The sequence below is a fragment of the Nematocida minor genome (genome assembly GCF_024244105.1).
Source record: "Nematocida minor strain JUm1510 chromosome Unknown 7919, whole genome shotgun sequence".
Lineage (NCBI taxonomy): Eukaryota > Fungi > Microsporidia > Nematocida > Nematocida minor.
Window position 1 is genome coordinate 17299 of NW_026250397.1, and position 14039 is coordinate 31337.

Genomic DNA, 14039 nt, shown 5'->3' on the forward strand with positions numbered 1-14039 from the left:
AATATGAGAGAAGATGAAGGAGATCCAATGGATACAGAAAGCGAAGAAATAGAGGTCTACAAAGAGCCAGCAGCTGCGGAGATGGTCGATTTAACAGAAGATGAGCTAATGAGGTACGTAAAATTCAGGAGAACAGGGTTTAACAAGGGCGGAATTCGAAAGTTTGTCAGCCAAGTTTTGGAGCAGACATGCAACCCGAATTTCTCGATTGTGCTGAGCGGAATAGCAAAGGTGTTTGTCTCGGAAATGGTTGAAGAGGCAAAAGAAGTGCAGGAGCAGTGGGGAGACGCAGAAGAGCTCCTGCCCTCGCACATACACGAAGCGTACAGGCGCCTCTGCAAGAAGCTGCCAAATATGAATTGAGAATATATCAGCAAATTAAATTATTATGTGGATTGAGGTGTACACTGAAGAGAGCTACAAAATAGAAAAAAGAATAGAAAATGCGCCAGAAGAGAAAGACAGCACAAGCGCAAACGAAAGCGAAAACGAGGGCTGTGGAGAGTATTATTCGCCCAGAGAGTACGTAATAAATGCGATGGTAGGAAGGTACAGGCTGCTAGATAAAATAACAGGAGATGTACTGTGTGGGAGCTGGTCATTCAATAAATTGCTGCAATGGATAGAAGAGGGTCTACCTGATCTTTTCGAGAGCGTAGCATTTGGCCTGAACATTGGAAGCTATATTAAGTCGTATGAAGGAGAGCACTCTGTGGTAATACTAGGAAGTAATGGGATGGGAGTATTTTCTTCTGAAGACCACAGGATAATTCAGTATGCAAATATCAGAAAAATAGAAGTAGGAAAACTCATGACCATCCACATGCTGCCGGAGGTAGTGGAAAATGGAGCAGGAATGAACAGCCCGCAGTGCAATGAATATGAAAAAGAAAGCTTTGAGATTTTCCAAGATTTGGAGAAAGAAATCATCACTCTGTCAGTCTCTCCGATAGAAGAGGGCGGCTCAGTGCGAAATCTGCTGTTTCGCAGAATATCAGAGAGAATTTGTGCAACCATTCCACTGTACAACCAGAAAATAAACCATGTGGCGGTGCATGAGACCGGAACCATCTCTCTAACCGACAATTTTATAATTATCAAAGAAGATTTAAGGTATTTAGCCATGCCGCTGTGCATGATCCGAAAAGTAGAGGTGGTTAGAGAGTGGAAAACTGTGCTCAAAATTAGGGATGCAAATTACAGAAATTTTGAGCTCATTTTAGAGGACAGTGGGACTGGCATTGATAAAGTTCTTGCAAACATCTCAAAAGAGTCGCCTGCCTTCAAAAGCGCATACTTTTCTGTTCTGCTGGATATAGTGGAGAATATGCACTTCTACAGCCAGCACACACAATCCGCTAGCAACTGGTCGATGGGGAGCACATCAGAGTACAGAATGTATCTGTGCATGAAGCTCAAGGACAATCTGAACTTGGCTATTCCCAAAGAGGAAAGGCCGTTTATGTGGATGGGCTGCTTTTGTCTGTGCGGAATGGTGGCCCAACCTGATTTGTATGAACTGTCAATTGAAAAATCAAAAAAAGTATTTTACCAGTCATATTCGCAGATAGACAAGGACATTGAAAGGTCGATATATGGCGAGATTCCAGAAAAGACGCTTGCAGGGTTTAAGAGAGTGATGTATGCATTTGCAGCAGCAAACAACGACGAGTATCTGCAGTCACACTCCATGGTGGCAGGCGTTCTTTTCCGAGTGCTTGGCGAGAGCGGGTGCTTCTATGGCCTCATTCACATTTTCACACGAACGCTCCCAGGGTACACAGGCCCCGACATATACGGGATGCACAGGGACATTTGGGTATTTATTGAATTTGCAAAGGAAAAGTATCCGGGGCTGCACGAAAACCTTACTGAAAAATCGATTGAAATGGAAATACTGGTCACTCCCTGGATTCTTGGCCTGTTTACAACGCTGTTTCTCCAGCCGCAAATAGAGAGCATATTCGACTACATTGCATACTACGGCGCGAGTTTCGTGTTTAAACTTTCTCTGGCTCTTCTTGAAAGAATGTACTTGGGGCTATCAAGATCAAAAGCAACAGGGTCTATATTAAAAACATCAAAGAACTACTTTTTCAAGAACACAAGCATGCCTTCGATTGACTCTAAAGAGTTTGGCACACTTATGTCTTTGGCCAAATCAGATAAGCTGGTTACTTCTGAAATAGTTCTTTACAAAAGACAGCAGTACGAGCTGCTCCACAGGAAGAACAAAGAAGATCTCCTGAAATAAATAAAGGCATATTAAACTACCTGCTACTCTTTTATTGCTAAAATAAATCTCAATATAAAGTTTACTAGAGTTATTGGAAGTGTGTGTACTAGGAATTTATTTAAAATAAAATTATTATTCTCTACACGTAATAGTAACACATTTAAAACTTTGCACTCTAGATAAATAATTTAAAATAATGCGATTATAGAATTTAGACAATGGTAGATGGAAAAGACATAGACAATCTTGATTTAATAGTGACAAAAACAACTCGAACAACACGATGGGAGCTAGAAAGTGCAGTGATATTCGTGGTACAATAGGCTTAGTCAATCGATCTACTTTTACTGTTAAATGATAATTTATTCTATGCGTGGGCTTCTTTTGCTGCTTTAGTCTTTACTAGATCTTTCCAGGCAGAGCTCTCTTCTATTTCCTTATATATCTCTTCTACAGGCTTTGACTTCCTGTCTTTTACCGTCTCTATTCTTATTATGCTGTCTATCTCTTCGCTGTCTTCGCATATGTTCTCTATTACCTCATTGTATATCACTTCCATTATCTCCACCTGTATGTTTTCGTCTGCTTTTATCTTGTTGTATCCTCTCTTGTCATATCTCTCGCTAAGCACATACGTGTCAGCAGATAGGACAATAATTGCATCAAATCTAATGAAAGAGACTGATTCTGGGTCGTGGGTGTCAAATATATAGCTCTCTCCCTTTTTCAGCTTTTTTCTCAAGTACTTCTCCACTTTCTCTGGGTCGTATTCAAGTGTATCATACTTTGCGCATCTGTTGCTGTACAATTTCTTCTTTTCTATCAAATCGCTTAGACTGATCATTTTGCACCCCAGCACTTTCTTCATGTGCTTAGATAAGGTGGTTTTTCCCACGCCGGGCGTGCCGGTTACAAGTATTTTGTAGCTCATTGGTTATTTTTCCCACAAAAAAATACAAAAGAAATGCGATTTATGCAAAGCATGGAAGTAAAAAACAAGGAAGAGCAATTAGCGATAATAAAAAGCTCAATCAACAGATTAATAAGCAGGCCTGAAGAGAGCAACTGCTACGACACATTCATGAAGGGGTATAATGCAGTGTATCTGTACTGCACAGAAAACACAAAAGAGAGCTACATAATTGAAGGAGCCGAGGTGTACAAAATATACGACCAGGCGTTGACAAACCATCTTAAAAGGCTGCCAGAAGACTACACCTTGGAAACTTTTGTGCGCTTTGTGGATGCATATATCCGCGCCAATGAAAGAGTCTGCAAAATGCTGACATTCCTTAGCCGGTACTTCGTGCGCGTAAATGTTGAAATATCGAACACAAATGTTATAGAGCTGAAAAAACTGTACTTTGAAAGACTTTATTCTATGCTGATAGAGGGGAAAGAGCACATCATACACCCTCTGTTCATAGAAGGGCTTGGAAGATACACAGATATGAAAGAGAAGAAACAGGAAAAGACAGGTGTGTATGAGAGACATCTGAAGATACTAAGGGTGATGCTTCGCACGTATATAAAGGTGTGCGAGATATCCAACCAGAAAAAATCCCTGAAAAAGCTTCTTAACAGCGTGGCCAAGTTCATAGCATCGCTGAAAGAAAAGGAGCAGACAGCCTTTATATACTACAAGATGGCAGCCGTGGACAGTCTGTTCAAAAAAAAAGAGAAAAGCAAGAAAACGCTGTATTGGATGGTGGAAGAAAAAATAGACGAGCACGTTTTGAAGAGTTTTATAAAAGAGTTTGTGTCCAAAATTCTAAGAAGCGGGATAAACAAGAAAACACACGCTGAGATAGCTCCATTCTATTCTTTTATAGACAACTCAGTAAAAGGAAAGGACATTTTCATCAACAACATGCTTCTGATGAGTATAAAAATCATTGATAAAAACGAGGAGTGCAACTCGTTTCTGAGGTTTTTTATTTTCATAGGAAAACATCTCAGCTACATGCCAAGAACATCAAAAAGAGTCAAAAAGGTGTTTGAAATGGTTTTGACCAGGAGAATGCAGAGCATCTTGGATGCGCCCGACTGCAAGTTTGAAAATGAGCTGCTGGAGTGCATAAACGTCTTCATGAAGACAAAACACCCGCCGATTGTAGAGCTTTCTTTGCTCATATCGAATGTATCTGCACATAAAACCATATTTTGGAAGATGTTCATCGTTGGAGTGAAGAACAGGCTAATTCTGGGAAACCTGGCATCGGTTGAAAAAAAGCTAATAAACCTCACAATCAGAAGAATAGAGCAATACAAAGAAACAAGGCTAAGAAAGGAGGCGGATGTAAATAAGAAAGTGCTTGAGTACATTGATGCAGATACACTCTATAAAACACATCAGTACTACGATGTCTTCAACTTTGAAGAGCTACTGCTCTGCATAAAAGATATTGCAACGAGTGAAGTGTACTTCAAGACAGAAAAGCCTGATCAGAAGAGCGAGTGTCTTTTGCTGGTGTACACCAGATGGAGCTACCCTGTGGTGAATATGCACATACCTCCAGAGCTGGAGGACACCTGGAACTCAGTTAAGGAGTACTGCAAAATGAAAGGGAGAAAATACATACTTAGATTCTGTCCAACTGTTTCGTCCATCACACTCGAGCTAGGTGAAAAAGAAATACACTGTGACATGCTCCAAGGCTCTATTATAATTCTTCTGACACGAGGCGGCCCTCACTCGTTTGACGAACTAGTGCATGCGCTGATAGTTGAAATAACGGACAAAACAATTGAGCTTGTAAAGCTAAAAATAAAAACTCTGCTAGATTCAGAAATTGTAAGAGAGAACAGTGAAAAGTACGAAATAAACACAGAGTGTGCCTCTGGAAACATAGACATCTTTGCTCCTGAAATAGAAGACACCCTAAACGAGGCAGAAACACTGAAATATGCGTACTCAAAGGGCGCCATTGAAGCACGCATCGTGAAAACATTGAAGAATGCAACGGGAATGGACTCAGAAAAGCTAAAAGAAGATGTGATGAGTGTCTTTCCTATAGAGGAAAAAGAAGTAGATCTGTGCATTCTAGTGCTTCAGGAGAAAGGGCTTATTTCGATTGCAGACAACATTTTATATTTTGTTCCGTAACTGTGGGCATGTGTGTACAAGTAATTCCAAGCGGTTGCTCATGAAATCAGCTGTGTGTGTTTATATCTGCAAATGTCTCGCATTCTCATTGCCATCGTTCTTCTGCAAACTCTATGTATAAGATGTACTCTGGTGGTGCTAGACTATTTTTATGGTTTATCTGTTTATGATGGTGTATGCATTAAGTGGCCCAGAATGAAACGCGTAAATAAAATATTTTGTTATCCTTATTGTTCCATTACTTAGCAGAGTAGCTTTTAGAATGTTGGGTTAGGATTTAAAAAATTTTATGTCTCAGCTTAAAACAGAGAAAGACAGTATACGAAAACTCTGCAAAAAACACTTGAAAGAGATGATCGAAGAAACTGTGTCATTAGAAGAGAAACTACACGGCGGGCACCTCTATTATTCAAAAACAGAAGCCGAGTGCATACTTAAAGAGAACAGCGGGTGCTCTGCAGCTGTGGAAGACGTAGAGAAGAATGCAGGAATAAACTACTTGGTCTTTGTGAAGGGAAAGCTAACAAACCACGAGATGGTTTTTGATAAGCTAGAAAAGCTGGTAGATGAAGTGTCTCAGCTAGAGACAACGCATCAGCTGAGAGTGGGGTATGAAACCCTTCTTCTCGCATGCAAACAGATAAGAGATGTCCAAACAACGCATCCAGATGCGCTTGCTCTCTTGAAGAACAATGAGAATCGAATGGTGTCTGTTCTAAACGATAAAATGGCAAATGCACATTTTGTAATCAGAACTTTGATCAAAAACATAGTAAAAGAGGTGATGAAGATAGAAGGCATGCACATCCTTGAAAACCCACAGTGGTCAATGCAGAACAAAACAGACATAACACTTTCTTTAAAGGAAGTTGTGCTAACAGTCACAGAGAATGACGTTTCTTTGCTAAACGACAAGAAGTGCGGGGACAAGATAACAAAGCTGCTGTTGCTCTCTGATCACAAAAAGTATGCGGAGCTCATTGGTAGGCTAGATCTAAACTGCGTAGGAAGCAGGAACATACGAATACTTTCGAACAGACTCGGCGAAAATATTCGAGAAGAAATATTTAGAATTTTGGCAAACAGCAAAATGTTCAACTGTGTGTTTTTTGCCTCTGCCTCCAGCACGCTGCCAGAGTTTGTGATTGACAGCTGCTCTTTTCTGTGGAGCGAAGAGGTGCGCACAGAATACTTGGAAGTTCTACTGAAGAATCCAAATGTCTTTGAAGAGAGACTCCCCTTGATTGTCCAGTGGCTGCAGTTTAACCAGATAATAGCCACAAAGGAGAACCAGAAAAGAGTAAGGGCGTGTTTCTACACCCTTTCCAAGATGTTCAGACACAAAATTGTGTCTAAGCACGCTTATCTAAAAAGTGAAGGGATAGAGCATGCTCCAACGGATGCAGGAATGGCTTTTTTCAGAGAAGTAATCAGTATTTCGCTAAGCATGGCAGAGAGTAGCAACTATCATCGGCAGATACAGGGTCTTTACTATCTGAAAACACTGTTGGAAATGAGCATGGTTCAGAACTACGTACCTGAAAGAGACTACAAGCCAATTATACTGAATGCTCTTTCGGGAACACACAAGGAAATAAGAGAAATAGCAGCACAGTTCCCAGTTGAGATAGATGCTGAGCAGATAAAAAACGCAGTGCTATCGCATAGAGATGCAAACATATACGGAATGGCTCTTCTTTTTACAAAAAACATGACCGCAGAGAAAATCAGCAGTGTATTTTCATTTTCGCTCAAGAGAATTGCTGCCAAAGACAATTCTGATATGGATATCCACAAGGACATATACCTGGTATGGAACATTTTTAACAGTCTGCCGGCAGAGAAAGTGCTGATAGATGGGAATAGGCTGAATCCAGCACTTTTGGTGGAGAAAAAGAAAAGAAAGGCATTTGGCCAAACAGGCCTGGACATACAGAGTCTATACACGGCAGAAATCCCGTATAAAATAGAAGAGATATACAAGGAATACATTCTGCCGCAGTTTAAAAAGTCGCTAGAAATCATGCAAACCAGAGAAATATACTTGTCAGAGCACACAGAGATCGATGAAAGCAAGAGCAAAAACACACAGAGAACATACGTGTCAAACTGGTATGCGCTTAGAGAGTGCATTGTGTTCATCACTGTATATGCTGTATTGGCTAAAGACATAACCTGTTTAGACATGCTGATCGATGCTCTTCTCTCTGTCGGAGGACACCTGGGCGTTATAATGACAGCATCCGATGCGATAAAAACAATTTTAGTGTTCAACGACTCGCCAGAGAACACTGTGAAATATGCACAATATTTAATGAAGACAATACAAACAAGAGACCTGAAAAACATCAGACGGGATGGAGGGATACCCTATGCCTTCAAAGCACTCAGTGCAGCAGAGAGCAATACAAAAGATAAGCCAGCCACCCACTATATCATGAAAGAAACAGTCAGAAACTCGTTCAGTTTGATCGAAGATCTTTTTAGTTTCGGCCCAATACGTGCAAATCCAAGCCTCACCTTCTGCGAGTACAATTCTGTATCACGTTTGGCTGTTAGAGTCCATAATGAGCCAAAAATAAGAAATGAAAAATACCTGATACACTACATGAACATACTAAAAGGAGTGTCTAGTGATGGGGTGTTTAAGTACGACATGAGAGTGTACGAGCCTTCCCTATTCCTGCTATCTGTGCTGCTGATATCACACAGCAGCTGGAAGGTACGAAATACATCGCTGATGCTGTACACCACACTAATTAAAAAAATGTGCAAAGAAACCCTGAACAAACAAGAAGACTCCAAATATTCAAAAGTGTCAGTCAACCCAGTTTCAAGACAGGTAATGTTCAGCTGTCTAAGCTACTTTGGAGACAAGAATGACCTAGATGGGGTATTTTCGTGTCTGGTATTTTTCAGCCGAGTAAATGAGATAAACGAAGCAGAAGAGAAGCTTCTTGCAGGCCTGAAAGAAAAAACCATGTGTGCACGAACACACCAAAAAATAAGCCAGATACTGCACAGAAAACCCAGTAGTAATGTTCACCACGTAAACAGCTCGCACAAGTCTGTCTCGCAAAAAACAAAAGATGTGCTATCGTATGTCAAAACAGAGCTGTTCGATAAAAAAGAAGAAAAAGCAGAAAAAACGTACAGGTGCCCTGGATTAGAAAACAGCTGCATGCTGATCGAAAGCGAAGCACTGAACATTCTCGGAAATGAGGACAGCTACATCAGAGAGTACGGCCTCAACTATCTTATGCCAAACAGATCGTACGAGTATGTATTACGCGCCCTGCTTGAAAAAACAAAATGTGCCAGCTGCTTATCATCCAGAATAAAAACACACTGCTCTCTCCCAACGGAAGACACAACAGAGGACAGCCAGTTCCCAATGGAGCAATCAAATTTGTTCAGAGATATAGAATATGAGAATAAAATACTGCGAGACACAAAATTAGATCAAACAGTGTGGTAGTGCAAGCACAATCGTTATCGCAGAATATTAGATGGATAAGACCAGCGCAATCTCAAAATAAATCAAACAATCGTATCATTACTTAACAACATCACTCACTAGATCTAATTTATTCAACATACATTATGCATCTGTTTTTGTGTATAATATCCCATACGGATACCCCGTTGATATTGCCTCGTTGACCGATGATTTAGTAATTGTGCTGTCATTACAGTGATACCAGGTGTTGTTTCTCTTCGTGAACGCAACATAGTGGCCTCCTATCCCAAAGCTGTGGTGCACCAGTATGCCAACCAGCGAGTACGATACTCCGTCGAGCATCAGCCCATCTTTCTCTACAAACAGCTTCTGTCTATCAAACATTTTCTCTCCTTTGAACGGCCTGCCAAGGCCTATTGGCAGCTGAACACAGAAGTATTTTGAAAACCGGCTGAATTTTGTAGACTCTTCAATCGTATCAAAGTCAAAGTTTTCTTTGTCTCCAGCCGACTTACTTCTAACGGTCACGTTTTCCCAGTTGCTCACCACACACTGCACATGGACGTAGTCTTTTGCTTCGTACTTTCTGTTTTTTATGATGTCAATGTGTGCTGTTGCATCCCAATATTTGTTAGATAGCGCAATCACCATGGAGCCAAAGTGCAGGTCAGAAGCATCTACGTTCTGCTGTATGTCCAGCACTGTATTTGGCACCTCTGTCCGCCTCTTTATTTTCAGATTGTTCTGCAAAAACTGTGCTATGTTGCACTTCTTCTCCACCAAGAACGGCATTTGGAAAACGTTTTTTACTCCGCTGAACAAAGATGTAAAAAAAGAAAGGCCTTCAACTGCCGCAGTGTAGCTCAAAAACAAAAACTCGATCTTGTCTAAGTCCTTGTCTGTAACGTAAAAAATAGGCTGGAGCAAAAGATTTTTGTTGAGAGAAAACTCGTATGAGTCTGCCAGTCTAGCCACCTTCCCGTCATCAACGAGGATGCCCACTATTTCCCCCAGATCCACACGAAAGCTGCCCGCTATTCTCTCTTTTATCGCTCTCACGCTCACGCGGCCCTCTGAGTGTATGCACAGCCTCGTAACCACAAGCTGGTTTTTGTGGATGATAAGCACGTGCGAGTGAGGCCCGCCTTCTGAGCCAAATGACCCATTGAGAACAAACGACTTGTAGAGCGGCTTTATCTCGGAGGAGACGCTTTCTCTGTTTTTCTTAAATATTTTCACAGACTCTGCGTGGTATATAAACAGATCCGGTATCAGCTTTTCGTACTTTGTTTTTTCAAAAAGATAGTTGAAGTTGCTCAAAATCAGAGAAAATGCTTCGCCTGCATCTTCTTCCGTGCATCCTCTGTATCGGAAGTCGATGTTTCCCATCGCTCTCTTGATTTCTTTCAGCTTTGCAAGACAGTCGCCTTTTACTCGAACTGTTTTGATAAGATCTCTGTACGCCCGGAGCAGATCTCCGCTCTTTTCCTTGTTGTATCCTTTTTTGGTATTTTTCCGTCTGGAGTACTCGTCTATTTCGCGCGTGCTCATGCCCTCAATCGCTGCCGAGAGCTCTCCCACCCCCAAAAGAACCTGCAGCGCTGTGTTCATGTAGCAGGTAAGCCCGACATTCCTGAACTCAACGGGCGTGCACTCATTGATCGCTTGCGGCACCATTTTTTCTCTTCTTGAAAAGATCTCAACTTTCACGTGCTCGCTGTCTCCGCGAACTATCTTATCGCCCAGCTGTATCTCAGGCGTAGTGCTGTACGTGTACTCCCTGGCAAACTCTTCCTCCTCCATTCCCTCCTTGAACAGCACTATCTTTATCACGGTGAACAGAACTTCGCCTGCAGGAATTGCAAACTTCTTGTTGACGTCCCCGTTGTTGACAACAATGTTCATATTTACAGAGCCAACAGGAATCTCTGTGTCGCACCCAACTAGCCCCACAATGCGGTCCCACTCAGCACACGATAGAACCACAAAATCAGACTTTAGATCCAAAGCGCCATCCTTCAGCAATTTGCTGTTGCACAGCGCTGTGTCGTCTCCGTTTTTGTGTCTATTGTAAGCCTCTCTTGAGATAGCATAGCCTACTGACCGCTTCATTCTCTCCCCTGCAAACAAAAATAAAAATAAAAACAGTAACCGACAGCAGGCGCAGAGACAAGAAGCACGCAGACGCAAAAGTGAGTGCAGATTTATTGTGCAGCTCCCTCATCAAAAGAGCATTTGCCCTCTACCCCGCACATGCGCACACTCTGCTGCAACGAGACTGCGCCAGATTAGCTAAAAGATAGCAAAAATAGTTAAAATTTCATTAAAAGCAGCTGGAGAGCCATCGACGTCTCCCAGCATTAAGACACAGCAGCACCCAGACGCACTGATCATGCTCCTCTCTCCATCTCTTGCAGTCTTTCAGACTGTTAGTATCAGAGAGCCCTCCAGCTATTATCGAAGCCCTCTGCTACAATATTTGCTCACATATTTATAGTTTCAAAGTTACAAATACTCTCCCTGCTGCGGCAATTCTGCACTATTTTTATTCTCTGTGCTTCTCATGCAAATAAAGTTTTTACTCTCTCCGCACTGACAGCTCTTCTGCAAAGTTTTCTTCTGGCCTCCCAGCTCCTCCAAGCTGCATTTTCAGCGCGCACCCAAACATCCGTCTTTAGCCCACTCAGCATTTATTTTGCTGTTTTTCCTTGCGTGCGCACTCAGGGAGCCCTCTAGAGCAGATCCCAGCAAGAGCAGAGCGAAAAATAAAAGAGAAAACAGTTACTTTAATTTCTTAAAAATAAAAAGAATAAAAATGCGAAAATTTTTTACCCCAGCAAATGGCAGACCAGAAAGAACAATACATTAACGTATGCTTCCTTGGACACGTGGACAGTGGTAAGAGTACTACCATCGGGCACCTGTGTTACAAGCTAGGAGCAATCGACAAGAGAACACTAGAGAAGCTAGAAGAAGTAGCAAAAGAGCACGGAAAGGGATCTTTCAGTTACGCTTTCTTCTGCGATAACAACAAAGCAGAGAGAGAGTCTGGTATCACCATCCAGGTCTCCATGAAAGTTGTGAAGACCGCCAAGCACACCGTAAACATCCTGGACTGCCCAGGGCACAGAGGGTTCCTGAAGAACATGATCACCGGAACCGCCCAGGCAGACGTGGCAGTCATCATTGTCCCCGCTGCACAGGGAGAGTTTGAGAGAGCAATCACAGAAACAGGAACTCTCTACGAGCACATCGTCCTCGCGCACACCCTTGGTGTGTCCAAAGCCATCGTAGCCATCAACAAGCTCGACACCCTTGGATCCGAGGCAGACGCAGAGAAGAGATTCGTTGAGATCAGCGAGAACATCAAAGCAAAGATGAAGAAGATGTACAACATAAAGACAACTCCCATTGTCGCCATTTCTGGATTCAAGGGAGTTGGTCTGGTCGCAGAGGGCGAGAAGTTTGGATGGTTCAAAGGATGGACCCCAGAAGACGCACCCGCAGACTTTGTCCCCATCAGATCCCTCGAGGAGGCCATCGACTACTACCCCATCCCCAAGAGAATGACGGAGTCTCCTCTCAGAATCCCTCTGACAAACATCCTGGAAATCAAGGGAATCGGCAGAGTGTACACCGGGCGTGTGGAGTCTGGAGTCTGCACCGCAGGAATGAAGGTGCACATCTCCCCCGCAGGAGTCAGCACCGAAGTGAAGACCATGGAGATCCACAAGACCGCAAGAAAGAGAGTAGAGGCAGGAGAGAACTGCGGTATCACCCTGAAGGCCAACCAGGACACCGACAAGATCAAGCAGGGAGCCGTCATCGCAGACGCTGCAAACCCATGCATCAAGGGATTCGCTGCATACGCAACCGTTATCTTCATTGGAAAGGTGAAGTGCATCAAGGCAGGATACGCGCCCACCATGGACATTGCTGCTACCCACGTGAGCTCCGTGTTTGCACAGCTGTGCGACATCGGAACAAAGAAGGGCAAGGAGTTCGTGGTCACCGCTGACAGACCCTCCGAGATCGCAGGCACAAGACCGTGCGCTAGAGTCATCATTGCCCCCTCCAAGCCCACTGTTATGGAGAAGTTCTCGGAGTTCCCATTCCTTGGTAGATTCGCTTTGAGAGACATGGGTAAGACCATTGGCGTGGGCATCATCCACGAGGTTCTTGACAAGGCACAGACTGAAGTAAGAGTGCCAGAGTTCTTCAACACAGGAAAGAAGGCCGTTAAGAAGTAATAAAGCATACTTTTCTTATTATTTTAATTTTTCATGGGAGACGCAGGGGAGCTCGACAGCTCGTACATACTGATAGAGAGCAGAAGCCTCGGGGCAGAGAAGGAGAAGGGCCTGCAGAGGAGCAGGGGAGGTGAAGGGGCGCAGGAAGGCGCGGCGGAGAGAGAAGAGAGCGGCGCAGAGAACAGCGCCGCGGAAGTGGAGGAAGGGAAGAGAAGGACAGGACATAGTGGACACAGCAGGCGTATTGAGGACAGCAGAAGTGGAGAGATGGATGGCGGGCGTGTATATAGCTGCAGCTCGGCAGGGTCTGCTGGAGGAAATAGTGCTGAAAGAGCAGAGGAGTGCAGCGTAAAAAGCGTCATTAGGAGCATAGATGATAACGGCGGAAATGGAGAAGTAGATAAAAATTACAGTGATGGCAGCGTGTCTGCTGCGGGCACAGAAGATGCCTCTTCCTCTGCGATGAGAAAAAGAAAGTACACGAGAGACGATAAGTTCATCAACATTCTCACGCCCAAAAAGGACAGGGCAAACGTCTTTTTGACTCCCGTTAAAAGAACCAGGCGCTCGGTGATAAACGGGCTGAAGAGCGGCACAATAAAGGTGTTTGACAACTCAGTGGAGGTGAGGAGCAACAACACGCCGTATGCCTCCCTGGTGGAGTGCTTTAGGCGCCTGGAGAAGGCTGAAAGGCAGGAAAGAAGAGAGAGCATTGATAGAATAGTGAAGAAGTATTCAAGCGATAACACCGCGTAATTAGCAGAAAATAAACACATCACAATCCTTTTATTTCAATGGCTATGAATTACAACCCACTCTGCCAGCTGATGGCTCAGCTGTGTCTTTTTTCTTTTTACATGGTGGACGGTGGGGCTTATTTTTTGTTTTTGCTTTGGCATCTGCGCATTCTGTTGCAGAGCCAGAGTCTGTTTTTGTACGCGAGTTTGCAGAAGATCGGTGCAAACTTTTTCACTTGCGGATGCAGGT

At 43.3% G+C, this 14039-nt stretch overlaps 8 protein-coding genes across 8 annotated transcripts; 6 read left to right on the forward strand and 2 right to left on the reverse strand.

Annotated features, from left to right (window-relative positions):
• Positions 1 to 3: 3 nt before the first annotated feature.
• On the forward strand, positions 4 to 363 carry NEMIN01_0803 (transcription initiation factor TFIID subunit 11; the record flags this gene model as incomplete). The annotated part of the gene is made up of 1 exon (XM_051476745.1): positions 4 to 363. The coding sequence occupies one exon, from the start codon at positions 4 to 6 to the stop codon at positions 361 to 363; it is 360 nt and encodes a 119-aa protein (XP_051332705.1).
• A 25-nt stretch (positions 364 to 388) lies between these two features.
• On the forward strand, positions 389 to 2254 carry NEMIN01_0804 (uncharacterized protein; the record flags this gene model as incomplete). The annotated part of the gene is made up of 1 exon (XM_051476746.1): positions 389 to 2254. One exon carries the CDS (start codon positions 389 to 391, stop codon positions 2252 to 2254), a length of 1866 nt encoding a protein of 621 aa, XP_051332706.1.
• A 349-nt stretch (positions 2255 to 2603) lies between these two features.
• Positions 2604 to 3167, reverse strand: NEMIN01_0805 (adenylate kinase; the record flags this gene model as incomplete). The annotated part of the gene is made up of 1 exon (XM_051476747.1): positions 2604 to 3167. One exon carries the CDS (start codon positions 3165 to 3167, stop codon positions 2604 to 2606), a length of 564 nt encoding a protein of 187 aa, XP_051332707.1.
• Positions 3168 to 3200: 33 nt separating this feature from the next.
• Positions 3201 to 5342, forward strand: NEMIN01_0806 (uncharacterized protein; the record flags this gene model as incomplete). The annotated part of the gene is made up of 1 exon (XM_051476748.1): positions 3201 to 5342. One exon carries the CDS (start codon positions 3201 to 3203, stop codon positions 5340 to 5342), a length of 2142 nt encoding a protein of 713 aa, XP_051332708.1.
• Positions 5343 to 5631: 289 nt separating this feature from the next.
• NEMIN01_0807 (uncharacterized protein) lies at positions 5632 to 8820 on the forward strand (the record flags this gene model as incomplete). Its single annotated transcript, XM_051476749.1, has 1 exon — positions 5632 to 8820. One exon carries the CDS (start codon positions 5632 to 5634, stop codon positions 8818 to 8820), a length of 3189 nt encoding a protein of 1062 aa, XP_051332709.1.
• A 123-nt stretch (positions 8821 to 8943) lies between these two features.
• Positions 8944 to 10914, reverse strand: NEMIN01_0808 (uncharacterized protein; the record flags this gene model as incomplete). The annotated part of the gene is made up of 1 exon (XM_051476750.1): positions 8944 to 10914. The coding sequence occupies one exon, from the start codon at positions 10912 to 10914 to the stop codon at positions 8944 to 8946; it is 1971 nt and encodes a 656-aa protein (XP_051332710.1).
• A 728-nt stretch (positions 10915 to 11642) lies between these two features.
• On the forward strand, positions 11643 to 13052 carry NEMIN01_0809 (elongation factor 1-alpha; the record flags this gene model as incomplete). Its single annotated transcript, XM_051476751.1, has 1 exon — positions 11643 to 13052. One exon carries the CDS (start codon positions 11643 to 11645, stop codon positions 13050 to 13052), a length of 1410 nt encoding a protein of 469 aa, XP_051332711.1.
• A 33-nt stretch (positions 13053 to 13085) lies between these two features.
• NEMIN01_0810 (uncharacterized protein) lies at positions 13086 to 13808 on the forward strand (the record flags this gene model as incomplete). The annotated part of the gene is made up of 1 exon (XM_051476752.1): positions 13086 to 13808. One exon carries the CDS (start codon positions 13086 to 13088, stop codon positions 13806 to 13808), a length of 723 nt encoding a protein of 240 aa, XP_051332712.1.
• Positions 13809 to 14039: the final 231 nt, after the last annotated feature.